Source organism: Mustela nivalis (assembly GCF_964662115.1).
Source record: "Mustela nivalis genome assembly, chromosome: Y".
Classification (NCBI taxonomy): Eukaryota; Metazoa; Chordata; class Mammalia; order Carnivora; family Mustelidae; genus Mustela; species Mustela nivalis.
This window is the reverse complement of record NC_139041.1, coordinates 27,886,079-27,912,982: the sequence shown is the minus strand read 5'-3', so window position 1 is coordinate 27,912,982 and position 26,904 is coordinate 27,886,079. Positions and strand designations below refer to the sequence as shown.

Below are 26,904 nucleotides of genomic sequence, written 5' to 3'. Positions count from 1 at the left end.
AACGGATAGGCCGGTCGGTGCACATGCTTCCACGTGCACCTGTGTGTACATGGAAGGCTACGCCTTCCTACCCCTTGCCCCACGGTGTCACATCCAGCTGCATACACCTCTACCTGTGGGCACACAAAGAAACCTTGGTCTGAACACACATGGGCCTGTCAGCCCACGGCTGTACTGAACACCGCTGGCACCTCAGAATGCAGCCGGCATGAACTCTGCACAGCTCAATCCCCTGCGATAACATTAGTCCGGCCACCCTAGGAGTGGAGCCATGGCGCAGAGCCATGCATCCACCGCGGATTCAGGAGACGGAGCTGAAGAAGACCTGTGGGAGGGTACAGAAGAAGCGGTGGCTGGCCCGAAGATCGGTATGGACCTGCTGGGTACACATAGAGGTTGAAGAACCGCCAGAGCAACCACAACCGGCACTTCCGTGTACAGGACGCGGCATATGTGGCCCTTTGATGACTGAGATGACTGAGATGTGGTTGTAAGAAACCCGTCTGTTGCTGTAATGCTGGGGGAGACCGGCTTGCAATGGCTCCACACCAGTTGCCCCAAGCCTACCTTGTTGGCCCGAAGCCACACTTTGGGTATCCTCTCTCCACGTGTGGGGGTCAGCACTGGGGACGTGATGGCCCAGCCTGAAGTTCAGCTCACGGCCTGACCTGTTGAGCTGCAGGGGAAGGCTAGAGAAGATGTGTTCTCCTCTGCAGGCCAGACAGGCTGGGAACGCCTTCCCCATGGCATTTGAAGCTTCACCCGAAGGCAACGGAAGACACGCTGTCTCTGCAAGTGAAGGTACGGGCCTACGTGCTGTGTCACCTGGGAGCCAGCCTCAGCTTCTTGTCTCCGGCCTTCCATAGGGTGCACCCTGTAGTCACCTGGCCCACAGACATAATGCCCAACTGCCCATCCACAGGGTTCGCACAGACATCGTCTCAGGGGAGGGACATCCGGGTTGCCTTTGCCGTATGCCCTTGGCTGCCCGAAAGGCACGCCTCCCTCCGTGCTCCATGCCAAACACACTGCGTGTCACTGGGTAAGTGTGTGTGTGTGTGTGTCTGTGTGTGTTTGCACACGCACGCGTCGGGCGCAACCAGCTGGGTCCCTTTCCCTGGTCACGTGAACAGTAGCTCGTCACAGAGGGGAAGGGGGCTTTGAATTCATGGGAAAGGAGGTTCTGGGACAGGCTTCTGCATCTTGCTTCCTGAAGCCTCGATCTTCCAGAGACCCTGTGGCCAGAGAGTGGGCAGAGAAACAGCGCCTGGAACACAAACACCGAGACAGACCCGGGAAGAGGGAGAGCAGAGCATGGGGAAAGGACAGGCGGATCGATGGATTGAGCCCTCACGGTCCCCCTTGTCCTGAGCAGACAAGGACATGGCCTAGGGGAAACAGTGGCCGAACCACTGGCAGACAGTGCCCCAAACTGGCAGACAGCTTCCCACCGCTGTCTCCTGGAATGGCACTGCTCTGCAATGCCTGGGCTGACAGTCCCACGCACGCTAGACCACGGTCCCCGGTGGTGCCTTCGCTGTCCTCAGTCTTCGAGGATTGCGTGGGGGAAGGGCAAGGGACAGTTTCTCCCTGACAGGCTACAAACACCGGGCGGAGAGCGTGCTAAAGGAGGCGACGGGATGGAGGGGAAGGAGTTGTGGGCACTGGGGCCTGGGGCTCCTTAGGTAGAGCCCGAGGCCATCCCGGAGGAGGCGCACTGGCTGCCTCCCTGGCCGCCTCCTGCAGGGGGTGAGGGGCAGGGCCCGTGGCGGCCACGCCCACCCCCTTGAGGCTCCTGGGGCAGGGGGTCCCGCCATTGTCCTGGGCGCGGATCAGGCCTCCTGGGCGCCAAGACCCGAAGCGTGCCGCCTCCACCTCTGCCCCGTGGGCTCCTGGCCGGAAGCCCTTGTGCGCATGCGTCCCAGACTCCGCTGGCTTCTGGGAGGAGGCGGCGGACGTCCACCCTTCGCGGGGCCGCAGAGCTCCACTGCCCGGCCGCCTGCGGGAGCCGCGCGCTCACCCGCCCCTGCTCCTTTCCCCTGCAGCTGCCCCAGCCGGGCGCCACGTGGGACACGGGACTGCCCCGGAATCCTGACCAACTCAGTCGAGGGAGGGGTCCATCAGGACGCGGCTGTCCGTGGACATATAGCCCCAGCCCCGCAAGAGAGGCGAAGGTGCTGCTGGGCCTAGGCGGTGGGATGGCGGCAGAGCCTGGGCAGCAAGAGGAAGGCCGTTGGGAGAGAGAGGGCGCCATCCTGGCGGTGGAGCTTGTGCTCGTCGGGGATGACCTAATGTTGGTGTGGCAACTTGTGGTGGTCGGCGTGGCGGAGGACCCCGGGGAGACTGAGGAGGAGGAGGACGATGACCACGAGGCTAGGGAGGTTGAGAGTGAGGCTGAGGAAGACGGGGAGGCTGAGGAGGGAGAGGAGACCGAGGAGGACGACGACGAGACGGAGGAGTCCGAGGAGTCCGAGGAGGAGGCTGAGGAGAACGGGCAGGAGGATGGGGAGGAAGAGGAGGCTGAGGAGACTGGTGCGTGGGAAGAAGCGGAGGAAGAAGGGGAGCTGGGGCCTGAGGAGGGGGCGCCTGAGGAGGAGACGGAGGACGTGAAGCCCACAGAGGAGGCGGCTGAGGAGAAGGGGACAGAGGAGGGAGAGGAGCCAGAGGAGCCAGAGGAGGAGGAAGAGGAGGCAGAGGAGAAGGCTAGAGAAGCTGAGGAGGTGACGGAAGAGGAAGAGGAGCTTGGGATGGAGAAAGAGGTGGCAGAAGAGCAGGAGTGGCAGGAGGCTGAGGAGGAAGCCGAAGAGGCTGAGCAGGCCGAGGGTGGCAGGGACAAGGAGAGGGAGGTTGAGGATGTTGAGGAGGAGGAGGTGGTGGAGAAGAAAGAGATGGAGCCTGAGGGGGAAGAGAAGACTGAGGAAGAGGAGCAGGTGCAGGAGCCTGAAAAGGCTGAGGAAGAGGAGGGGCAGGAGGAGGATGAGGAGGCTGTTGAGGATGAGGTTGCAGAGGTACCTGTGCAGGAGGAGGAGAAGGCAGACAGGAGGGAAGAGGCCTGGGAGGGGAGCCAGAAGGAGGGAGACGCGCAGGAGCAGCAGGAGAAGCGGGAAGGGGAAGAACAGCCAGAGGCACGGCCAGGTCCGGCCCCGTCCCTGCTCCAGGCTCTCGCGGCCCTGCAGTCAGAGCTGGAGCCCCTGCACAAAGACGCCAGCGGGGCCTGCTCTGGGCTCAAGCTCAGGTTGTGGCAGAGGCGGCGGAGTCACCTGGACCACCGAAGCGCCCTCATCCGGGGCATCCCTGGCTTCTGGGCCAAGGCTGTATCCTTGCTACCTTCGTGGAGGGACCCCGATGTGGCCGGGCTAGTGCAGCAGACTCCTGTGGCAGGGGCCCCGTCTCACGCCTCGGTGATCGGGGCGGTTTCGAATTCCTGCTAACGGGTGGGGGTGCCCGGTGGGGCCGCAGGTTGTCCTCGATGTGCCGGGGACGGGGCCGTGGGTCCAGCTTTCTCTGTGAGCGCCCAGCAGGGAACCACCTGACTTAACGAATGCAGCGGGCCGTGCGGGGGCGCAGGGGGCCTTGACACAATCTGTGAGGAGGGAGTGGGTCCCAGCGGTAGGGACCCAAGGCTGCACTTGCTGTGCAGACGTGCTCCGTTGTTGTAGCGCTTTCTTCTACAGCCCTGGAGAGTCCTTGACCCGAAGCAGTTTGGGAACCACCCGCAGCTGTCAGCCATGCTCAGTGAGCAAGATGAAGGCATACTTGGCTCCATGACGGATTTGCAGGTCTGGCCCGGGAGATGGAGGCCAGCCTGGGGAATGGGAGAAGAGGGGATAACGGAAGCGATTTCTCCCCAAGGCCAGGAGGGGAAGGGTCTGCTGGACAGACATTTCAACCCTCCTCCCCACTTTGCCGCCCGGCAGGTGGAGGAACTCGGGTCTCCCCGTGATCGCCGCAGGGTCCTGCTCTTCTTTCGCAAGAACTCCTACTTCCGCAATGAAGTCGTTGAGAAGGAGTATGTCCTCAGGGCTGCTGGTAAGGGGGCCTCTGCGTGGAGGGGTGGCAGCAGGTGGAGGCGGCAGGGTCGCACCTGATGCATTAGGCAGCGCCTTTGCACGTACCCACCTTCCTGCAGGGTACGAGCCGTCTCATTCCACTCCCATCCAGTGGCACCCCTGTTATGAACGGGAGGCCCGTAGCCGCAGACACCACAACAGCAACCTAAACTTCTTCAACTGGCTCTCTGACCACAGCTTTGCCGGGTCTAGCAGGATAGCTGAGGTGGGTCCTGGGGACAGACCGCGCACGTGAACCTGGCTGAGTTCCCCAGCGGATTGGGATGGGCCTCTGAGCCCCGCCCCGTTTCCCCTGCCAGATCGTCATGGACGACCTGTGGCCCAATCCCCTGCAGTACTACGTGAGGAAGAAGGCCCCAGCCGAGGGAACTGAGAGGAGGGCAGGTGAGACTCCCGGTACGTGGGTGCTGAAAATGCTCCGTAGGCCTCCGTGGGACCTGGGCGTCTCAGATGAGGAAACGGCGGCTCAGCGGAACGCTGAGGCACACGGAGGCAGTGACCCCGTGTGCAAAGGGCATCAGCATGAGTCAGGGAGTGCGGTTTCAAACTGGTTCTGCCTGGGGAGCTTGAGGCACGCGGGTCAGGACACACCAACAAGCAGAGCTGGAGAAGCAGGCGCCTCAGCTTTGAGCACCGCCTCAGCTTTGAGCCCGCCTCAGTGCCTCTTGCCACCCTTGGCACAGATGTCTGGGTTCCCTGGTGTGAAGGCTCATGCGTCACCCCGTTAGCTTTCTGTGTTCATCGGTAGAGTTTTCCCAGCCATCTCCCAGGGCAATCTCCTGTGCCCACCGCAGTCATCCAGAGAACACTGGCCAGCTTGCACAGAGAGATTTGCTACGTGGTTGGAGGACATGTCAGGCGATCGCCATCAAGGCCCGGGGAGAGGGGCAGGGCAGGGCAGAATGACCTCCGATCCCCGAAAGGGTCTTGAACCCTCTAGCAAACCTGTGTATGGCCCATAGAGGATACTCACCGGCCTCCTCATGTGTGCCTGTGTGTCTGTGTGTCTGTGTATCCGTCTCTCCCAGGAAATTCAGCATGTTGAGGTGAATACGCAAGAGCCTTGCGCTTGACCGGAAAGAGTCCAGGACCTTTCAGAGGGAGCCGAATGATCAGCTTGGGCCCTCGAGCAGGGACCCCCTCGAGCCTGGTGTCGGGGAGAAACCCAGGGCCGACAGAGGCTCCCTGTGAATTTATTAAAATGTGGAAGAGCGATGTCAGCCGTGCTTACGTGTGTTACTGTGGGTACGCTCGCACATGGTCTTCTTCATGGAAAGGGGCAGGTGGGGTGCCGGAGCTCATGGGATTCCCGTCCATGCTTACCACGCAGCCTGGGCATCCTTATCCGTGGAAGGGAATCTGCATGCTTGCCCCGAGGTCTAGGTCACACAAGCTCTGGGACTGCATCCCAGCGTGGCGGAGGTCCTTCCCCCGGGGATGGTGGAGGTGGGCGGGGAGAGGAGATGAGCGAAAGGCCATCTGACTGAAAGGGCTCATGTCTTCCCTGGGGAAATGACAGAGGACAAGGAAAGGGAAGGACGAGCCAGGGCCAGACATGTCCAGTGTCAAGTTTTGGTGGATGGCCATGACCCTCTTCCAGAGATGCTCCCTGGTGGATGGGCTCAGACACAGCAAGGGTGGGACGGTAGTTTCCTTAGTCTCTTGAACCCCAGAGCCAGTGCTCTCCTTTCTTCTAAACAGGCGTGCCCAGGCCCTTGCTGACACAGTCATCCTCTCAGCCCCAGATACAGCGGGAGCGAGTGGGGGCCAGGCCCTGTGGAGGGACTGTTGGAGAGGGGAAAGTGGGACGAGGGAAGGTAGGAAAGATGACACTGTCATTCTGGCCCACGTGGCTGGACGGAAGAATGAATGCCAGGGAGAGTGTGTGTCACACACACACACACACACACACACACACACGGACACCATCGGTTTCAAACCGCCCTAAGCCTCAGAATATTTAGCCACTCACATACCCCGACGCATACACTCAGGAGCAAAGCCAACACCCCGCACCCAACACACGGTGATTCGGTCACTCTCATGTCCTGATGTGCACACACTCTCTCACCATCCCAGGCACTCAAAAGTCACACATTCACATGTCCAGAGATTCAAGCTCACGGATAGGCAACCCCAAGATGCCCCATGATCCCCAGTTCATGGCTTCCCTAGGATTTTGGGTTGGTGTCCCCCAGATGGTCCGTAGAGGAGAGGGCAGTGTATAGCTGAATGCGAGACCCAGGACACCTACCCGTGTGCTGTCTGACTCATGCTGTCCCTGAGGCTGATATGCCTTCTTCCCTAGGGTCTGAAGGAAAGTGCCCAATACCCCCTATCCGGTTAGAGCACCAAAAGGGAAATGTCTCCAGAGGGCACACCTAGTCCTCACCAACTCCCCATGCAGCATGCTCCCCTGGCTAAGGGCCAAGTGCACGCAGGCTGCTTCGACATGTAGGGCAGAGTCCATCTTCTGAGGTCTTAGCCTTGCTCCTCCCACTTTCAAATTCTTTGTGACTTTGGGACTAAAAGGCCAGTCTCTCGTTCGTAGCATAGATGTGGCCAGCTTTTCAAAACCTGCTCGTTCTGCTGTCGTCCACATCGTACTCCAGTGCCATGAAGCCCCATTACTGAGCAGCCCCATTACTGACACAGGGCAGTCCACAATTGCACTACTTGGTGCCTGTGTACTCCCTGACTGTTTCCACCCTCTCTTCCTCCGTGACTTCCTCAGTCGCTGTCTCATATTTTCGGGAAACATGACAGCTGCCCTCCTCGATACCACTGGATTTAGCTCTGCTTGGCTTTCCCACGATTGGGGGGCGGGTCCCTTCCTCACAGGCAATGTGTCCTCTGGGTCTATACGCCTTGAAAAGTATGAATTCAGCTGGAGGCAGACCCGTCCTTCCCGCCCTGCCTAACCCTTCCTGGCTGCTCCCTGCCTGTCTCTCCCTCCCCATCCCGGCACACTCCTATCCCACCTGCCCCTGTGCCTCTCTTCCCTCTCTTCCCTTCCCTTCCCTGCCCTCCCATTCCGCCAGCTCTTCTTCTCCTCTGGGCTTCTCTCTCTCTCCTCCAAGTCTCCCTTTCATCCCCCTCCCGCTGTGAGCACCGGAGCCTTCTCTCTCTCCAGGGCTTTGCTCCTTTTCCTGCAGTAATCCCAGGAGGAGCCTCCTCCAATGGCTTGGGCAGGAAGGCACATGCTGGTCAGTTTAGATTGTACCAGGAATTCTGCAGTCTGCGCAGCCTCAAGGACTGTCTCAGACATTTTTTCATCTCCCCATAGACAGCCATGCATTTTTCTCCCTGCAGGGGTGTTTGTTTGTGTTGAGAAGCAGATTGAGAGAGTGACACTTGTGGCGACCACACACCCTGCACTTAAGGCCAAGGGAGTTCCTCCTGCTTCTTTCCGGTCAAAATCCCCCACCAGGACACACTGACCCATTCCTTTTAAAGGAGGCCCTCCCATGATGCAACCACAAGGCTGATGGCCTTGCCGTCACCCAGGAGGCCTTGCTGACCCCTCAGGCGGCATGTGTCCTATCCCGCCCGCCACAGTACCCCCGTCGCCGTTGGCTCTTGGACTCTATGAGGTGTGGTTCAGCCCGGAAGCACGTGGTATCTGAGAAAGGGCACGTGTGCTGTCAGTGCTCACTTGTCCATCCCCTCCCTGGCTGGTACTCCACTCAGTGGCGGACACAGACTAAGGCAGAACTAGGAGCAGAGCTAGAAGAAAGACACAAGAGCCCTTGCAAGAATGTCCGTGATGAAGGAGAAAGCAAAGAGGAAAAGAGACACAGAGAAAAAGGAAAAGGAGTCGGGCAGAGGAAAGCACAGTGGGAGCATTTGGCCACTGGCTTTGTCAGATAATTTGCAGTTTCTCTTTGGATTAAAAGTCTGGCCCATTAGCATACTTCCCAGTCCCAACCCAGACCTCCCTGGGGCTGCTTCGCGGCTCTGTGGGCACCCAGGTGGCCAGGGTCCTTGGCTCTTTTCGCTAATTTACTTCAGGGAAAGTATTTTGTGTGCGGTGTCTTTCTTTAAGGAAAGCCGGGAGGGAGGTGGTGGGCTCGGGAGGCAGATGGTCCCAGCACCCAGCACCTTGGTGGTAGGCTCCTGGCTCCCTCCACCACTGGGCAGGTCAAGGGGAAAACTACAGGACAGTGATGTGGCTCAGTTGGAGCACCAGCTGATGCCCCCAGGGCTTTTCCCACCGTTCTGCTGAGAAGGAGCAGGAGAGGCTTCCGGGCGGCGGGCAGACACGGGATTCAGCAGCTGGATTTCTATTGCTGGCGACAGGCGAGGGGTCCTGGACGGACTGATGAGAAAGGGGCGAGTGGGCCTGTGATAACCAGGGCACTTGTGGGGAAGGCCTGATATGTGTCTCTGAAAAAAAAAAACGAGAGGGGTTGAGAGGCGCGGAGGCCACCGTGGTGGCGCGGCAAGGGCAGGCTTCCTGGCTAGCTCTGGGGCCTGCCAGGGACAAGGCTGGTGGTGACCACGCCCACTGCCCCATCGCTGGTTAGACCTCGGAGCAACCAGCGTTCTGCGCAGGGATCACAGTCTGTATCCCTCCCGGGCCGCATGCGTGACTCCCAGCTAGCACGCCGTGTCCCGCCGACTCAGCCCCGGCCCCGGATGCACGGAGGCCCTGCGCACATGCGTGCCCCAGACCCGCGCACTCGGATAAGAGGCTGCTGCCCACCCTCGTGCCCGGGTGTCCGAGCTGAACCTGCCAGTCCCGCCTCCATCGCCTGCCCTCCGCAGCTGTCTGGGTTCAGGGCCACGGCCACATGGAGAGGGAGTCGAGGTCCGGGGAAGGCGGGGCTGCCCCAGAATCCGGGACCACCTTGGTCCCAGACGGGGGCGGTGAGGAGGCGGGGGCCCTCAGGGAGACCGGGTCCTGCGGGCACGCGGGGGCGCATCTGGCCCTGGAGGCAGCCGGGCCGGTGGCCGCGGCTGTGCGGGAAGCTGAGGCCCCGCGTGGCCCAGAGGAGGCCGGCGCGGGCCAGGTGTTGGTGCTCGTGGTGCAGGATATCGTGGCGGAGGTGGAGGTGGTGGCGGTGGAAGACGAGGAGGTGCTGGCGGCGCAAGACGAGGAGGTGCTCGCGGCGCAAGACGAGGAGGTGCTGGCGGTGGAAGACGAGGAGGTGGCGCAAGCGGAGCGGGTCCAGAAGCCGAAGGAGCTGTCGCAGGAGAGCCGGTGCCGCGGCCCGACACAGCCGGGGCCGCACTTGCCGCGCTGCAGGTGGTTCAGGAAGCGCTCCGCTCTGTGGATGTCCAAGCCACCAGGGCCTACCTGCGGCTCAAGCGCAGGATGAATCAGAAGCGGAGTGGTCACCTGGCTCGAAGGAGGGCCATCATCCAGGGCATCCCTGGCTTCTGGGCACGTGCCGTATCCTTCCTTTTTCGCGCTGGCTGGGTGTTGGCCCCTGGGGAGGACAGTGGGAGCAGGGCAGCAGGGAGCAGAGCCTGAGCCTGAGCCAGGGCTAGAGAACTGCGAAGCTGGGCCGGGCTCCCCCAACCATGGACCCCACCCTTCCAGCAATGGGCACCTGCCAGCAGTAGGCCGCTGGGCCAGCAGGGGGCGCAAATCCCCCAACCCTGGGCCTACCCTTCTTCTGCACTGCCTAGGGGGCTGGGGTCCAGCAGTGGGTGGTCCCGGAGGAGGTGGGTGCGGGGAGTGCGCGTTGGCGGGAAAGGCAGAGCCTGAGACCTGTGGAGTCCTCTGTGAGTGGAAGCTCCGGACCAGTGCTTTGGGGCTGCAGCACCCCCACACGCCTCTGCGGTCCCGGAACCCGGGTCAACACTCTTGACTCCTAGTGAAGCCCAGCCCACTTGGCTCAGAGCACATGTTGGAAGGAAAGGATTTGGGGGGTAAATGGGGCAGATGGAGAGGCTGCCTGCCTCATTCCGTGTCCTTCAAACCGTGTATGGTTGCCGAGTTCCCGGGAGACCTAGGGTTCTGTGCTGCGCTTGCACTCATTGAGAGTCAGTCATCAGGCTGCCTGATTTCAGCGGGCCCCGGGACCCTAGACAGGCTGCGCCGGGTGCTATAAACTCTGTCTCCACAGGCCCTCCTGAAGCAGGTCGAAGCCCCTGGCCCAGGTGCTCACAGACACGTTTCCTCCATCCCTGCCTCTCCCTCTCCATGTCCCCCACTGGCGCTCGCTCGCTTGTTCTCTCTCTCTCAACCCTCCCAGCCCTCCATCTACGTCTGTTGTCAGGGTTTGGGTGTCTCTGTCTCTCTGTCTCCTTCCTCCCACCCTACCCCTTTCCTCCCTGTGTGGCTGACTCTGCCAGGCCCTTGCTCGGGACCCTGGGTGTGCAGCCATGCTGCAAGCGAGCGGAGCAGCCCCCTTGTGGGCACAGAAGGTCCCTCAAGGGCCCAGGGCCTCGGGTGAGCACACAGGCAAACGGGGCCGTGAGGGGGACCGAGCCCATCCAGACATCCAGAGTGGTGACTGACTGCCTCCTAGCCTCCTGGCCCAGCCGAGCACGGGCACTAACCAGAGAGGACGGAGGCAGGGAGAGCGGGCGGGCTCTTGGCCTTGCCCTCTTGGGCCCCGGGAGCCTCAGCCCTGTTGATCCTTGAAGCCCTGCGATGCCCCACGGCAGAGCATGGGTGACGAAAGGGCAAGCGCTGGGGAGGTAAGGGAGGGGGCAGTGCCTGCTGTTTCTGCACAGGCCGCATTCCGTCCCTGGCTCTCAGTCGGGAAGGGCCGGGGCGTTCCTGGTTCTCTTCTTGTCGCCCTTGACGTCGAGGCTCCTTGACCCAAGGCAGATCCTGAATCACCCCCAGTTATCAGCTGTGATATGTGACCAGGACACAGACATGCTCAGCTACATGACCAATTTAGAGGTTAGCCCTGGAGCCCGAGGTCAACGGTGGTGCGTTGGGAGTGGGGTTTGAGCTGGAGTGGGTGGGGTTGAGTTGCTGAGAGTTGCGGTCAGTCAGTCACGCAGAACACCTAGGGTCAACGACCCCTCCCCGTCCCCCTCCTCTTGCTTTCCTGCGGCAGGTGGAGGAACTGGGTCATTCCAAGTACCGCTGCAGGTTGATGTTTTACTTTGGGAGCAACCCCTACTCTCAGAACGACGTGATCGTTAAGGAGTATCACCTTAGCATCGGCGGTAGGTGTGGGCTTGAGGTTCAGAGGAGCTGGTGGAGGGCTGCCGGGCATGAGGGCCCGGGGTTGGAAAGGGAGGAGTGCGGGGTCCTCGGGGCAGTGCAGGGATTTGGCACAGGAAGGGGGAGAGGTCGTCGGTTGAGAGGGAGAGCGGGTTGGGTCCTAGGCCTCGGACAGCCTCCCTTAGGTTTCCTCATCGCACAGGATATAGGGAGACCTGTTGCACTCCAGTCCAGTGGTTCTGGGATTATGAACGTTGTGCTGCCAGCCACAAGCAAGACCCCAGCGGCCTGAACTTCTTCGCCTGGTTGTGTGACCCCAGCTGCCCAGGGTCCAACAGGATCACCGGAGTGAGGCCCCCGCAGCCTTCGTCAGCAGCGCAGATGCTGGAGTCCCGGCTGCTGGGGAACGGGGTCGGGGGCCCCGTGCTCAGCTGACCTTTTGTCCCCTACCAGATCATCATCGAGGACCTGTGGCCCAATCCTTTGCAGTACTTCCCGAGGCAGGAAGGCGGCCTATGGGAATGAGCTGAGAGGACGACCTGTCGGTAAGGAGCCAGGAGGGCTGGGTCCAGAGCCCTGTGGGGTGGGGTGCCAGGGGACAGTGGCGGGGAACTGAGGCTCAGAGGAGCGTGGACCCATGGAGCAGGTGGCAGCGTGGGAATTGAGCCTGGGGGAACTCAGAGCGCACACACAGGGTCTGTGTAAGTTAATGAGAGGCAATAAGCAATTAGACTCCCATAGGGAATGGACAACAGGGTCTAGTCCAGCAGGTTCATGCCCGCCATGCTGTCCTTCGGAAAACCCTGGCCAATCCGGACAAGCAAGGCTCCCCCAACCCATTTTCCTGAAGTGTCTCCCATGGCTGTCGGCCCCTCTCTCGGTCCTCCTGCCACTCATTCAGTTCGTGATGGCCTGCCTGTCTTTGGGAGTCGGGCTCCTTGTCCCAGCCCACTCTTGGACCACGACTCCCTGACAGCTGTCCACATGCCTGATCACCGCGTGTCCTCCCACAGCCGTTCACACGTCCTTGGGAATGGTCCCAGGCCATCCCAAGCAGGGTCACGGGGCCCTGGCTGTGGAGGAACTGGGATCCCACGAGGACAAGGCATGCTCACAACATCACGTTCACTATCCCTGCCATCATACATTTTCACAAATAGCTAAGACTTTTGTGTGTATTTTCATGTTTCTGTGTGTGTGTGTGTGTGTGTGTGTGTGTGTGTGTGTGTCAAGGCATGGCAGCTGTGTGGAAGTGGACATCACAGAGCATCCACGTTGCACCACCAAGAAGAATCTGATGAGGCCTCCACCGTTGAGAGACATGGATGGGCTCGTCTCCGTGGTGCTCAGCCTGCACGGGACAGCCAAAGGGACAAGGATCAGCAGAGGCAGCGCTAGAGAGGATCCTGCCCCTAGCTGCAGGGTCAGGGAGAAGGGCCATAAACAAGTTACAAAGCACCTTGTGTCCACGTGTGGTTTTATATTGGGGGCACAGGAAATGGCAAGGAGGCAATAAGCCTGGTGGGACCCTCCAGCCCCCATCCTGTTGGATTCCATGGGTGGGGGTGACGGAGAGCAAGGTGGCAGGGCGCAGCCGTTCTTGTCCTGCGGAGAGAACCCACCCTTCCAAGCAGGATCTGGCAGAGGATGGGGAGAGGTGGGGCTCTCTTGGGAAGTCTTGTTCTGTAGAGCGGGGCACACAGGAGGGGTAAGGTGCTCCCGAGCGGGTCCCTGGGGTCCCCTGGGCTCCTCGTACCACCCTATTCACATGGCTTTGGGAGCTTTTTCTGTTGCCCTTGAACCTGGAACTGTGCCCTGCATTGCTGAGTTGCAATGCCATGCATGCTCTTGGTCAGGTCCAGTGCAAAACCAAGGGTTGTGTGTGTTTTGGATAGGTGAGAATGCCAGTGTGTCCTATTCTGTGGACATTTTTGTACCATGGGCATCATTCTATTTGGAGCAGGGTCAACTGTATATGCCTGTGCCGGATTCCTCGTAACTGATGTCTGTGGGTGCATGTGCTTGCAAGCATTTGTGTTTTTGGGAGGGCATGGTTATATGCCTGAGTGTGCTCCATGTGTGTGATGGTGTAGTTTGTGTAGTGTGCTCGGTGTGATTGTATAGGCATAATACTGTGCATTTGTATGTGTGTGTGTTGGAGTGGCTACGAGTGTGTTCCTGTATGATGCAGATCATGGGTTTTTCTTACATGTTTCTGTACCCTCAGGGCTATGTGTATGTGTGCATGCTCAGATGTGTCATGGTCAGTTGTATATGCCTGTGGGCTGGAGGCGGTGATGTGGCGGGTATACGTGTTAGTGTTTTGGAGCATACACGTGTAGGATGTTTATGGTGAGGCCAAATGCGTATGCCCGTGCTGGAGACCTTGTGTGAATTGTGTGTGTCCCGTATGAGGTTTTGCAAGTGCCTATGTATCTGCATGCAAGGGACGGTGTGCATGCCTCAGATCGATATGCACAAGTCTGTATGATTATGTACAGTGGGTTCTTATGACAGCACACATGTGTGCTTCGGTGTGTGTGCACGCTAGTGTACATGTGTGTTCTTCTACAATGCAGAACACGGGTTTTGCTTACTTTCTTTCCTACCCTCAGGGATGTATGTGTGTGTGTGTGTGTGTGCATGCTCTGATGTGCTGCGGTCAGTTGTGTATGCCTGTCTGCCAGAGTGTTTGGATGTGATCTTTTGAGTGTGTGAGTATGAGAGACTGTCACACCTGTATATGTTATTTGAATTGGCACCATATGTATAAGTTTGTGACAGAGATGCTCTGCGAGAGCTCTGATGTGTGTGTGTGTGTGTTTGTGTGCGTTGTGTTTACAAGCACCTATCTGTCTGCGTTTTGAGTGTATATATGTGTTGCCACAGTCACGCCTTGTTGTCAAGAGACTCTGTGAGTGTGTGCGTGTGTGTGTTTGTGCATCTGTGCGTGCATGTGCCATCTCCATGCCTAAGGTTCCTATAGAATGTGTGGGTGCGTGTAGTGTGTCCTTGTGTTGGCATGAACACATGTGTGTTCCATGTTCCACTGTTTTTAGAAGAAATGTGAGTGTGGATATGTGTTGCCCCATTCACGCCTCAGTGTTGAGAGACTGTGTGTGTGTGTGTGTGTGTGTGTGTGTGTGTGTGTCTTTGTGTGGGGGCCCTTTGCGATCTCCATGACTTTATTTCAGAGATCATGTGTGGGGTTGTGCGCACAGACATGTGGAAGCACCTATGGCCTCCTATGTATTATTCTGAGTCGAGGACTATTTGTGTATGGATCTGCACGTGTGTGTGTGGAATTGTGTGTCCTCTTTTGCTCCCCTGTGTGCAGGACATCATGTGTGTGTCAGTGCTCTGTATGTGTGTGTTTCATGTGACCGTGTGTGTTAAGTGTGGGGGCCTGCTACTTGGAGACACTGTATGTTTATGCTCTGTGTCTGTGTGTTTGAACCCCCATGGGTGAAAGTGTTGTGAGGCTTCGTGTGACTGCATGCACATAGGGGCCAGGTGTGTTCACATATGCTGCATGTGCATGCCGGCGTGTGAGTCTGTAGGTTTCTCTCTGAGTGTGGGCACATGTGCTTGCCTCATGTGTGTGTGTAGGTATCAGGTGTACACCTGTGACTGTTTGGGATGTGTGTGAACGTGTGTGTGTTGCACGGCGGCTTGTAGGTGTCTATCTCTTGGTTGTATGATTCTAGGAGCAGGACTGTGTTTTTGGATGGCCGAGTGTCATGCCTGCGAGCCGGCATCATGTGTTTGTTGCACATGTGTGTGATTCAAGGCACACCTACAGGTGTGCTTGCATGCACACTGTATTCGGCATGCCTGGGTGAGTTGATTCGTGTGTGCTTTGTGTGTATGCCATTTCAGGCACTGCCGTGTGTGACCCTGCAGGGTACACATATATGGCTGTGTGCCATAGAGCTTGCCAGGGAGTGTTTTGTATGCATTACCTTGTGTGCTCACAAATTATTCTTGTGTGTTGAGGGCTTTCGTCCTAGTGGTTATTGTGGTTTAGTAGGTGTATCTGTGTGTGTAGGTGTCACCACCCATGTATTCCGTGGTGTGGAGACTCTGTGTGTGTGAGTGCGTGCTTGTGTGTGTGTTCCATGGGCACAGGTGCATGTATTTACATTGTCACATGTGAAGACCTCGGTGTTGGCAAAAGGGTGAATGTGTGTGGCCGTCTTTGGATTTGGATGGCGTCTGTGTGTATATCTGTGTGTGTGTCTGAGTGTGAGTGTGTGTGTGAGGGGCAATGGGAGTTGCTTCTATGCCATTGACCATGTGTGTTCATTGTGCATCTCCTCTTCTGTAAGCAACGTGTGCACGTGGTGCTTGAGTGTGTGTGTTTCTCTGGGGCCTTCTATGTATAAGTTGTGCTGGAGAGCTTTGGTGTGTGTTGTGGGTGTATGTTTCCATGTGCACTTCTGTGTCCATTTGTGGGGCTGAGATTGCATGAGTCCGTGACAGAGATAGGATGTGTGCAGGGAATGCATGTGGGTTTGCATGGGCTTACGTGTGTGTGCGAGTATGTGTGGGTGTGTTTGAGCATTTGAATGTCAGGAAGGTCGTGTCTTTTCCTCGCATGTGTCTGTATCCTCAGGGAGTGTGCCTAGGACTGTGTGTTTTGGACAGGTGAGAATGCCAGTGAGTCCATTTCTGTGGACGTTTTTGGATCACGGGCATCCTTCATTTGAGCAGGGCCCACTGTGCATGCCTGTGCCAGACACCTGGTAACTATTGTCTGTTGTCTGTGGGTGCGTGTGTATATAGTGTGTACAGTGAGTTCACAAGACTGCACATGCATGTGAGTGTGTTTGTGCGCATGCTAGTGTACATGTGTGTTCTTCTACGATGCAGAACATGGGTTTTGCTTACATTCTTCCCTACCCTCAGGGACATGTGTGTGTGTGTGAGTGTGCATGCTCTGATGTGCTGGGGTCAGTTGTGTATGCCTGTCTGCCAGAGACTTTGGATGTGGCCCATTGAAGTGTGAGTATGGGTGACCCTGGTCACACCTGTATATGTTTACTTGACTTGGGACCGTATGTATATGTCTGTGGCTGAGATGTTCTGTGGGAGCTCTGTGGTGTGTGGGTGTGTGTGTCTGTTTGTGTGTTGTGTTTATAGGCACCTATGTGTCTGCATGCATGTCTGGTGTACATGTCTGCGTTCAATTGATACATGTGTGTATTTAGTGTGTTCAGAGTGTTTGCATGAACACATGTGTGTGTGTCTGTTTATGTGAGTGAATGGGGCTCGTTGGGGTGTGTTTGTAGTATGCAAATGTGTGCGTATATGAGTATTTGTGTGCTTGTGTGTCTCTGTGTGCTTCAGTGTGTGCAAGTGCCATCCATGCTTATGTAACCGAGATAATGTGTGGGTGCGTGTAGCATGTGTTTGTGTTGGCATGAACATGTGCATGCTGCAAGTTCCTTTGTGTTTAGAAGAAATTTGAGTGTATGTATGTGTTGCCGCATTCATGCCTCGGTGTTGAGAGACTGTGTGTGTGTGTGTGTGTGTGTGTGTGTGTGTCTTTGTGTTCTTCTGCATCTGTGTGTGCGTGTGCCATCTCCATGCCTATGGATCCTATGTAAAATGTGGGTGCATGTAGCGTGTCCTTGTGTTGGCATGAACACGTGCGTGTTGCATGCTCCACTATTTTTAGGAAAAATGTGAGTGTGAATCTGTGTTGCCAAATTCACGCCTCAGTGTTGAGAGACTCTGTGTGTGTTTGTGGGGCTCTCCATGAATTTATTTCAGAGACTGAGGGAGGCCTGTGAGCATGAGCCCCACTTTTGCAGACCTTCTCAGCAGACAAAAGGGCTTCCAAGAACTGTTATGAACTAGAAGGTGTTATGCAGGATGTTATAGCTGACCGCAGATAGACCACCGGGACATGGGGTACATGCTACAAGCAACATCAACAGCAGCAGACGAGCAGCCTCACACGTACAGCAGACCGCAGATTAACCACAAGCGCCCTTGAGCAGTGACTGAACTGGCATATAAGCAACACTGGCCCTCTGCTTGTCAGAGTGTGCTCTTGGGACACTCTCGCTCAGATCATCTCGCTCAGATCATGGGTCGATGCACCCAAAAGGTGTGCTCCAGGGAGGGGATCGGTCACCTTCTCGGTCGATGCACCCAAACGGTGTGCTCCAGAGAAGGGGATCGGGCAGGAGTACCCTGGGTCCTCTCCCTAGCCCATGCGGCTAGAGTTGTCTGTCTTGTATTAGCTTGTGTGGTATGCGCTAATAAACAGCTTTCGCTTTCAGTTATTGTGTGTGACCCGTTTGCTCCCGCCATCGAACCGGCTCACTCCCCTGGGAGCTCCGTGGGCGGCAGAGAGCTCCCAGTTGGTGAGCCAGCCAGGAGACAGCCAGGCAGACACAGACAAAGTAGAGTGAGCCATCCTTCGAGCCTCTAAGGCCTCAGTGGTGAGTACTCACCGAGATCTTGAAACAGAGATCTGAGACTGTCCCAAGAGGGGATAGGAATAACAGCCATGGGGGCTGGATTCAGTAAGAGAGATGAAAAGCAGCTGCAGCAGGTCTTCAAGGCGATGTCGAGAGTAAGGAAAGGTTTGGGGAGTAAGGAGACAGTTACCAGAGGTAACTGTATCTGGGCCTTGAAGACAGCCATTGAGGCAACCGGGACGCCGGTTAAGGAGGTGACAGAGGAATCACTAGAGGACTTTTTTCAGAGATGGATGGAAGCAAAAGGAAGCAAACCAGACGGGTTATACAAGATCTTCTTGGAAACTTTATGTAGCATATGGTGTCTTCTCAAAAAATTTAAAATAAGGGAGTTGTCAGAGGGACTTGTACAATACAAGGTTTGTCATCCAGGCTTTGGAGATGAGGATGTAAAAAATGCCCCAAGGCAGGATGATCAAAAGGTCCAGGCTGCATATCCAGTAGTTGTTAGGCATGGCCAACAAGAATATGAACAGTTTAATCCTAGATTCTATAGCAGTTGGATAGGCAAGGTACAGGAGTCCGGACTTCTCGCTCAGGCAACTCTCCAATATTTTGGGATCATCACGGCAAGTAGTACTTTGCCGGGGATGAATGGGCTCTTAGACATAGTCCCAGGGGCCTCAGGGCAAAAGGAACTTTTGCTCGCCAAATTGAATGAGAGGCTAGAAGAATATGAGAGGATGCATCCGCCACCAGACCCTGGTGCAGCAGGACCTCGCCACCTAACGGTGGCAGAATTTAGAGGTCTGAACATGACAAACGAAGAAGCTGCCAGACCAGAATGGAATGTGGCTAGAAACCTATATAGAAACATGATTCTTGAAGCCTTCCAGGATGGTATCAGAGTCTATAAAGGGGCTCCTAAGGCCACATCCATCAGACAGGGCCCAAAAGAACCTTATCCAGATTTCATAGATAGATTATTCGGCCAAATAGATCAAGAAATAACAGATCAGGAAATCAAGGCATACCTAAAACAGCAGCTAAGTATAAATAATGCTAATGAGGACTGCAAGGCCGCCATGAGAAATCTAAGACCAGAAGGTCCTCTAGAGGACAAAATGTATGCCTGTAGGGAGATAGGGTCAAATAAACAGAAAATGGCTCTCCTAGGCGAAGCCCGGCAGGCGGGGCTGCAACAAGGAAGGAGGGGAAATAGAAAAAAAATGTTTTAATTGTGGCAAACCTGGTCACATAGCAAGGCAATGTCGGGCGCCCAAGCAACAACAAAAAATGACTTGCTTTAAATGTGGAAAACCAGGCCACATGCAGAAGGAGTGCAAACAGGGAAACGGGCAGCGCCCCCAGGGGATGTCCCCTGGGAAGGTAATGCAATCGGGCGAATCTGCCCATGGTGGGCGGGGGACCAAAAAACTATATCCCTCCCTGTCCTTAGCCTAAATAGTAGGCCTATAACCCCAGTGTATATTAATGAAAAGGAAATTCATATGCTGATAGACACTGGGGCCGACACATCAATTATAGGCAACAAGGAAGCAAGAAAATTGGATCTAGGACCATGCTTAGAGGTAGTCAACATAATTGGAGTAGGGGGTCTCCAAAGATTTCAAAAATATGGTCCCTTAAATATTCAAGTAGGAGAAAAAAGGATTTCTTCAAAAATCTTGGTAGGAGAAGACCCCTTGAATCTCTTGGGAAGAGATATTTTAAAGAAACTAAAATTAATATGTGCTAAACTATCAGATAAGATTAGGCCCTACAAGGTACAACTTAAAGATCCTACTAAGGGACCCCAAATAAAACAATGGCCCCTTAGCAAGGATAAGTTAGAGGGAATTACAGAAATCATAGAGAAGTTATTAAAGGAAGGGAAAATAGAAGAAGCAACATGGAATAACCCTTGGAATACACCCATATTTTGCATAAAAAAGAAGTCGGGGAAATACAGGCTTTTAATAGATTTCAGAGAGCTTAATAAGATGACTTTAAAGGGAGAAGAAATACAATTAGGAATACCCTTCCCTGCAGGGTTGCCAAAAAAAAAACATAACTGTTTTAGATATAGCAGATGCCTACTTTACTATCCCATTGGATCCTGATTTTAGGCCTTACACGGCATTCACCCTACCTTCCTTAAACAATCAAGGACCAGCCAGAAGGTTCCAATGGTGCTGTCTCCCACAAGGCTGGAGTCACAGCCCTGCTATATATCAAGGCACCCTTAGAGATATTCTCTTGCCCTGGAGAGAACAACATCCTGAGATAGTATTATATCAATACTAATAGGATCAGATTTAAGCAAAAGGGAACATCAAAAGGTAGTGCAAAATCTTAGAGACATGCTACTTCAATGGGGGTTTGAGACCCCAGAGGAAAAACTACAGGGAACTCCCCCATATAAGTGGATGGGGTATGAACTAGAACCTAAAACCTGGAAATTGCAAAAATGGGAACTGGAAATCCCAGAAAAATCAACTTTAAACCAACTGCAAAAACTATTAGGAAAGATCAGTTGGGCTAGCTCCATGATACCAGGATTGAAGATAAAATCTTATGTAAGTTAATGAGAGGCAATAAGCAATTAGACTCCCATAGGGAATGGACAACAGAGGCTTTAGAGGAAGTAAAATATGCCCAACAAAAGATAGCAGAAAATCAAGGATATCATTACTACATACCAGAAAAAGAGGTTTATTGCAAAATTGTAAAAGATTCTCAGGAAATAAATTATGGAATATAACAGGAAGAGCAAGGGAAAAAACGAATGCTATGGGTTGGAAGACAATCATTAAAGAGGGATATTGGGAAATCTATCTTAGATAAATTGGCCATAGCTATTCAGAATATTTGCACAGAATGCAAAATCAGGTTAGGGGTAGAACCCATTTTTCTACTCCCCATGGAAAAAGGGACCTTAGAAAATAGGTACAGCCAACAAAATTATCTTCACTGGTTTCCCCATGTCAAACTAATAAATGCAGATTTAATGTTTAAGGAAGTCCTAACAAACCAGAGTAATGATCCTTTAGAGGGTGTGGAAGTCTTCTATACAGATGGAGGGAGAAAGGAACAACAAACAAAGGCAGGGTATGTTACTTCCACAGGAAAAAGTAGAATAAAACATATAATAGGATCGAATCAGCAAGCAGAAAAATATGCAATAAAAATGGCCTTTCAAGATTCAGGTCCGCAAGTTAACATCATCACAGATAGCAAGTACTGCTTCTCCGTTTTAAGAGCTAGACCAGACCCAGAAACCATAGATGATAGTTTATGGAAGGAGATGATTTCATTAGCTATGAAAAAGGACAACTGATATATAGGATGGGTACCAGGACATAAGGGGGTACCTGAAAACACAGAAGCAGACCAATTAGTATCTATTGTTGTGGAAGGAGAGAATGTTAAGGACAAAAGACCAGAAGATGTAGGCTATGATCTATGTACCCCAAAAGATTTATTTCTATTACCTAGGGAGATTGTAAAACTAAACATAGAAACAAAAATAGAGGTCCCAGGAGGATACTGGGGTTGGATAACCCAAAAATCATCCCTAGGCTCAAAAGGTCTACAAATCCAGGGAGGAATTATTGATCAAGGATTTAGAGGTGATATTCAAGTTCTGTTACTAAAGGGAGGAAAGAGGGGAATTTCGTTACAATCAGGACAAAAAATAGCACAATTAATCGTCTTACCCTTATTTCATGAGCTCTTAAGGCACAGTAGATAAAAATACAGAAAGGGGACAACAAGGGTTTGGCAGCACAGGTGTCTTTTTCAACTGGGTAGACAACCTGAATCAAATAAAGGAAGAACATGAGAAATGGCATAATAATTGGAAGGATTTAAAATTAAAATATGGTCTTCCTACCACAGTGGCAAAAGAAATAATTAAACAATGCCCAAATTGCATTAAAGGGGCAAACCCCATAAGAGGCATCAACCCTGTAGACTCCTACCTAACTGTGGCAGATAGACTGTACTCATATGGAGAAAGGATAGTCTTTACTGCTTGTCACAGCTCCTCAGGATACTTGCATGCACTTATCCTGCCCTCAGAATCAGGAAAAGCCACTGCTATAGCCATATTAAATTTATACAAACTATAGAATGTAAACTGGATTCACTCAGATAATGGGCCAAATTTTACATCCAGACAGGTGGAGGGAATATGTCAATACTTAAACATAAAACACACATATGGCATTCCATGGAATCCTCAAAGTCAGGCCATAGTAAAAAATAAGCATAAGAAATTAAAAAGACTGACTAATCAGTTCAGAGAGCAAACAGAGACATTACAGGCCGCACTGGATCTAGCACTAAGAGTGCTCAATAAAAAACAAAGGGGCGGTGGGGGGTGGGGGGATAGGGGATGTCACACCTTGGGAACTAATGATATAAAAAATTCTGTTGTTACAGACTTCAGCAAGGAAAGCAAAAGGGGAATTGGCAAGGTCCTGCCTGTATCCTTTGGAAAGGAGAAGGTGCTATAGTAATACAAAAAACTGATGGGCCAATCCTCATCCCTAATAAGAACTTTAAGGAGGTGCCTAACCCAGAGGACCAGGCCACAAAACTTATGGAGAACAACCTTTAGTAGCACCCAAAAAACCAATGTCATTAGAATCACAAGCTGTAAAAGAGGAGCCCAAGAATTTCACATCAGACAGGAATTAGGCTTCCTCAAAAGAAGAAGTCAAGAAGACATGAGGGAACTATATAGGGTAAATTTAGGCATGCAGAATATAGAAAATGAAGCTATCTGGTACAACAGATACAAGGTAGTGATAGGAACCAAGGTTAATTGGGAAGAATGGGAAGGAAAATGGGATAGGCCAGGAGCGTTTGGCCTGTTATGCAGGTTAGCATCCTGTGGGAAGCACACCTCAAATTGGTGGAGACTCCTCTTAACAGGACAAAAACCCCCAAGATGCTATGAATGTGCTTTGCTAGCAGTAACTCATGCTTGTGCATAAAGTGCACTTTCCACTGCCAGCTTTGCTTTCTTCAGAAATATTTTTGTGTCTAACGAACTTTGCAGTATTGCATTACTAACCTTTCTAGCACTCTTACCAACTAAACCATGATCTCAAAACCGATCTTTGGACCTAATGGAACACTTTATGGGAGCATGTCTGGCGTTGACAAATGTAACTACACATATCATTGGATACCAAGAAATATGTCTGTCACTGCTCCAGAACCATCTGGAAACAAAGGGTATCAACACAAGGCAACTTTTGGGGTTTTCCCCTATCATATTTGAGCTATAAGGAAAAAAGGTATGGGTAATTGAAATGCAATTACACTGGTGACCCTTGGAGACCAGATGGAGCAATATTAAATCTATGGAAGGTCAATACAAGCCGCCTTCAAGAAAACCGTGCCAGGTGGTTCCTATTTCCTTGCCACTCAAAGAACTTTACCATTCCCATACAATGTCCTTGCATAGATGGCAAAAACCAAAGTTCTCCCTGCGGTAACACAAATGACACCTCAGTAGATTGGAACAACTGTACAATAGCAAAGAATATTCCCTTCTGGGATGGAGGAGCCGGAGGGTTAATAGCTGATTGGAGCAGAACATCCCTCCAAAGCATGACAGAGAACTGGACATGCTATAATGCCTGGAAAGGGTTCTATAACAGCAGCTGTAATAATAATTCTAGTGATGAAGGTGAGTGCTCATGCCAAAATAATACCATTACTCCATAGTCAAACAACGTTCAATAGGAGTGTTCAGGGAAAGTGAATTCCCAATGTGGGGGACCAAAAGGTCGATTGGCAGGAGGAAAAGAGCTGTACAGGTACCATTGCTTCTGTTCTCCTTGCTGATGAGTGGAATCGGAGCCGCATCAGGGATAACTGGAGTGCTCCAATCTTCCGGGCTGGTAGGAGTCTTAAAGGAGCAACAGAAACTCCTGAGAGGCATCCTTGAAACCCAGGGATAGTTGTTGCACAGACCGGAGGCCCTGGAGGCAGGCCTGATGGAACTGGAGGCAAGAGTAGACAGAATCGATTGGATCCTGGGAACAGCCCAACTAATGAATTTGGCCGGTTGTGAGAGTTTTACCCCAGTATGTCTGACCCACCTTGTCTGGGATTCCACATATAACATCACCATGAGCAACTGGTTAAACCAAAGCAGGACATATAAGGAGTTAATACTGCAGCAACTGGCTGAGAGTGGCGCCTCGTTCCAATCATTAGAGGTACAACTCAAAAATTTGGGGGAGTCAAATTGGCTAACTACCATATGGAATAAGTTCGAGGATCTGTGGAGATCATGGGGTGTTCTAGTACTGCTCTTACTTCTTTTCGGGCCATGCCTCTTTCAATGCGTTCAAAATATGCTTTATAAGTTTGTAGGTTACTCTCTTACACCTGGACAGGACCAGATCCTTCCGGCCATGTCTATGGCAGACCAGATAATGATGGCAGACATTTTTGGGGAAGCAGACGTAAAGCTCGCGACGAAGCATCACTCGAGCAAGGCGTCGAGCCTGGAAAAGGCTGGAAGCCCAATTTGCGCGGCTCCACTTGGTGGATGAATGTTCGAGACAGAGTCCAGAACAGCAGGACAAACTGCCCCGAAACAAGACATCCTGGACTTCCCACAGAGAGTAGGGAGCACCATCATAAGAATTAATCCCACCATCCTGCCTCAAAAGAAAAGGAAAGGGGAACTGAGGGAGTCCTGTGAGCATGAACCCCACCATTGTAGAGCTTCCAGGCAGGCAAAGAGCTTCCAAGAACTGTTATGAAGTAGGCGGTGTCACACAGGATGTTATAGCTGACCGCAGATTGACAACCGGGACATGGTGTATGTGCTACAAGCAACATCGCACTAGCAGCAGATGAGCAGCCTCGCACGTACAACAAACCGCAGATTAACCACAAGCGCCTTTGACGTAGTGACTGAACTTGCATAGAAGGAGCACTGGCCCTCTGCTTGTCAGAGTGTGCTCTTGGGACACTCTCGCTCAGATCATCCTCCCGGTCGATGCACCCAAAAGGTGTGCTCCAGGGAGGGGATCGGTCACCTTCTCGGTCGATGCACCCAAACGGTGTGCTCCAGAGAAGGGGATAAGGCGGGAGTACCCTGGGCCCACGCGGCTAGAGTTGTCTGTCTTGTCTTAGCTGTTGTGTGATATGTGCTAATAAACAGCTTTCGCTTTCAGTTATTGTGTGTGACCAGTTTGCTTCCACCATGGGACCCACTCACTCCCCTGGGAGCTCCGTGAGCAGCAGAGGGCTCCCAGATTCCATGGGTGGGGTGATGGAGAGAATGGGGGCAGGGCACAGCCATACTTGGCCTGGGGAGAGAACCCCACCCTTCCAAGCAGGATCTGGCAGAGGACAGGAAGAGTCGGTGCTCTCTTGGGAAGTCTTGTTCTGTAGAGCGGGGCACACAGGAGGGGTAAGGTACTCCTGAGCGGGGCCCTGGGGGACCCTGGGCTCCTCGTACCACCGTATTCACATGGCTTGGAGAGCTTTTTCTGTTCCCCTGCTCCTGGAACTGTGCCCTGCATTGCTGAGATGCGATGCCATGCATGCTCTTGGTCTGGTCCAGTGCAAAACCAAGGATCACGGGAGGACAAAAGAGGAGGGGGTCCCTCACGGTCCCTGTGGACTCCAGACCCTCCTGCGGGTAACCCCACCCAGCACAGGGGACAGTTCCATGGAATATTGGGGGAACTCAGGTTTGCTCCATGTGTTGGGTGCATCGTGAGTGTGCTGTGTGTAATGGAGCCGCTGTGGGCAGGTCCACGATCATGTGTGTGTGTGTGTGTGTGTGTGTGTGTGTGTTGCACGCATGCGGAAGCGGTTTGACTTGGCATGCCTGAGCGTTCCTCCTAGCTGGGCACATGTATGTATGCTTGTGCACGTGTGTGTGTGTGTGTGTGGACTTGCGTGTCCTCATTGCTCCCCTGTGTGTAGGCCGTCATGTGTGCGTTTTTGCTGTGTGTGTGTGTTTTGTGTGCCCCTGTGTGTGCGTGACAATTGTGGATCGATGCCTGCATCCCGGAGACAGTGTGTATGTACATTTTGTGTCTGTTTGCACACCCATGGCTGAAAGTGTTACGAGGCCTCGTGTGTCCCCATGCACGTGGGCTCGTGTGTGTTCCCAGGTGCCCCATGCGCCGGCTTCACGGTTCAGGCCTGAACATGGATAAGTCTGCCTGCTCTTGGTCAGCGCTGGGGATCTCAAGTCTGATGCAGCCCGTCAGGGAGAATTCTAGGGTGCTGGTTAGCACCGGGCCAAAGGAAGACTGCTCAGGCCGTCGTCACGTCTTCTGGTCTCCTTGTCGCCTAAGCCGGAGAGTAGCCTCACGGCTCCCCCAGGCCAGTCTCTAGGATCCATCGTGTCGACAAGATGGAGGTGAAGTCCCAGGCATGCTGACGGTTGCAGCGGGGCTGCCAGTGGGGTTCCAGACCCGGAGGACCCCAGAATGTGCTGTGCTCCCCCCACCCACTTTGCCTCGAACCCTCGACGGCTCACTCCTCAGGGCTTTTAGGAAGGGCCTGCCGAGCTCTAAACGGGAGAGGAAAGGCCGGAAGGTGCTGCTGAAACCCCTCCCATGTGTCTCCCATAAACAGGTGCTCTGCTTCCTTGACTGGGGGATGCCCCGCCTGCCCTGAAAAGAGGTGTTTAGGATTGGACCCATGCCTCAGGTAGCATGCCTCAGGTAGCAACGGCTTAAGCTGTTGGTCACATCATAAGGACATCGGGTCTCCTCCCAGGGCCTTAGGGTGCAATGCAGGTGATGTGGCTCGTGAACATCTCTCTGGAGTTCAGGGCAGCTTCAGGGCAAGCAGGTCCATGGCACAAGAGGGTTGAGCCCCTCCTGAAGAGGACCGCCAACTTCAGGAGCTTAATGGCCAGAGCTGCTGGGAGACGGATGCTTGCTACAGGACTGCAGGACCCAGGGCAACAGTCTTTCATAAATGTGGCCTCGCAGGCAAGGGATGGGGTGCCCAGAATGCGTGTGTGCTTTCCAGTGTTCATGTGTCTAGGCACAGGGGACAAGAAACGAGGAAGGTGCCCTTGAGACCGAGCCTCCCGTGATGTCTCCGTGCCAGGATGCTTACCTCTTGTCCTTTGGCCCCTGTCGTGTTCCTTCCCTAGCAGGGCAAAGCCAGATGCCTGTCATTGCATGAATGTCTCCCTGGATTGGGAGTGGACGTGGAGATCATCCACATGATGGCTGAACAGATGGAAACCACAGTCCAAGGCAGTGGG

The 26,904-nt window shown here is 53.8% G+C and overlaps 1 protein-coding gene across 1 annotated transcript in view; it reads left to right on the top strand.

Moving 5' to 3' along the window:
* Positions 1–26,904, top strand: part of LOC309856936 (uncharacterized protein) — a gene marked incomplete at its 3' end in the record, with an annotated part of 87,491 nt that overhangs the window by 24,834 nt on the left and 35,753 nt on the right. The window contains exons 7-13 of the mRNA XM_082718743.1: positions 262–368; positions 1,686–1,749; positions 1,837–3,314; positions 3,702–3,779; positions 3,918–4,029; positions 4,130–4,275; positions 4,370–4,454. Of these exons, the coding sequence (XP_082574869.1) occupies positions 262–368; positions 1,686–1,749; positions 1,837–3,314; positions 3,702–3,779; positions 3,918–4,029; positions 4,130–4,275; positions 4,370–4,454 (2,070 nt within the window). The remainder of the gene's footprint in view (positions 1–261; positions 369–1,685; positions 1,750–1,836; positions 3,315–3,701; positions 3,780–3,917; positions 4,030–4,129; positions 4,276–4,369; positions 4,455–26,904) is intronic.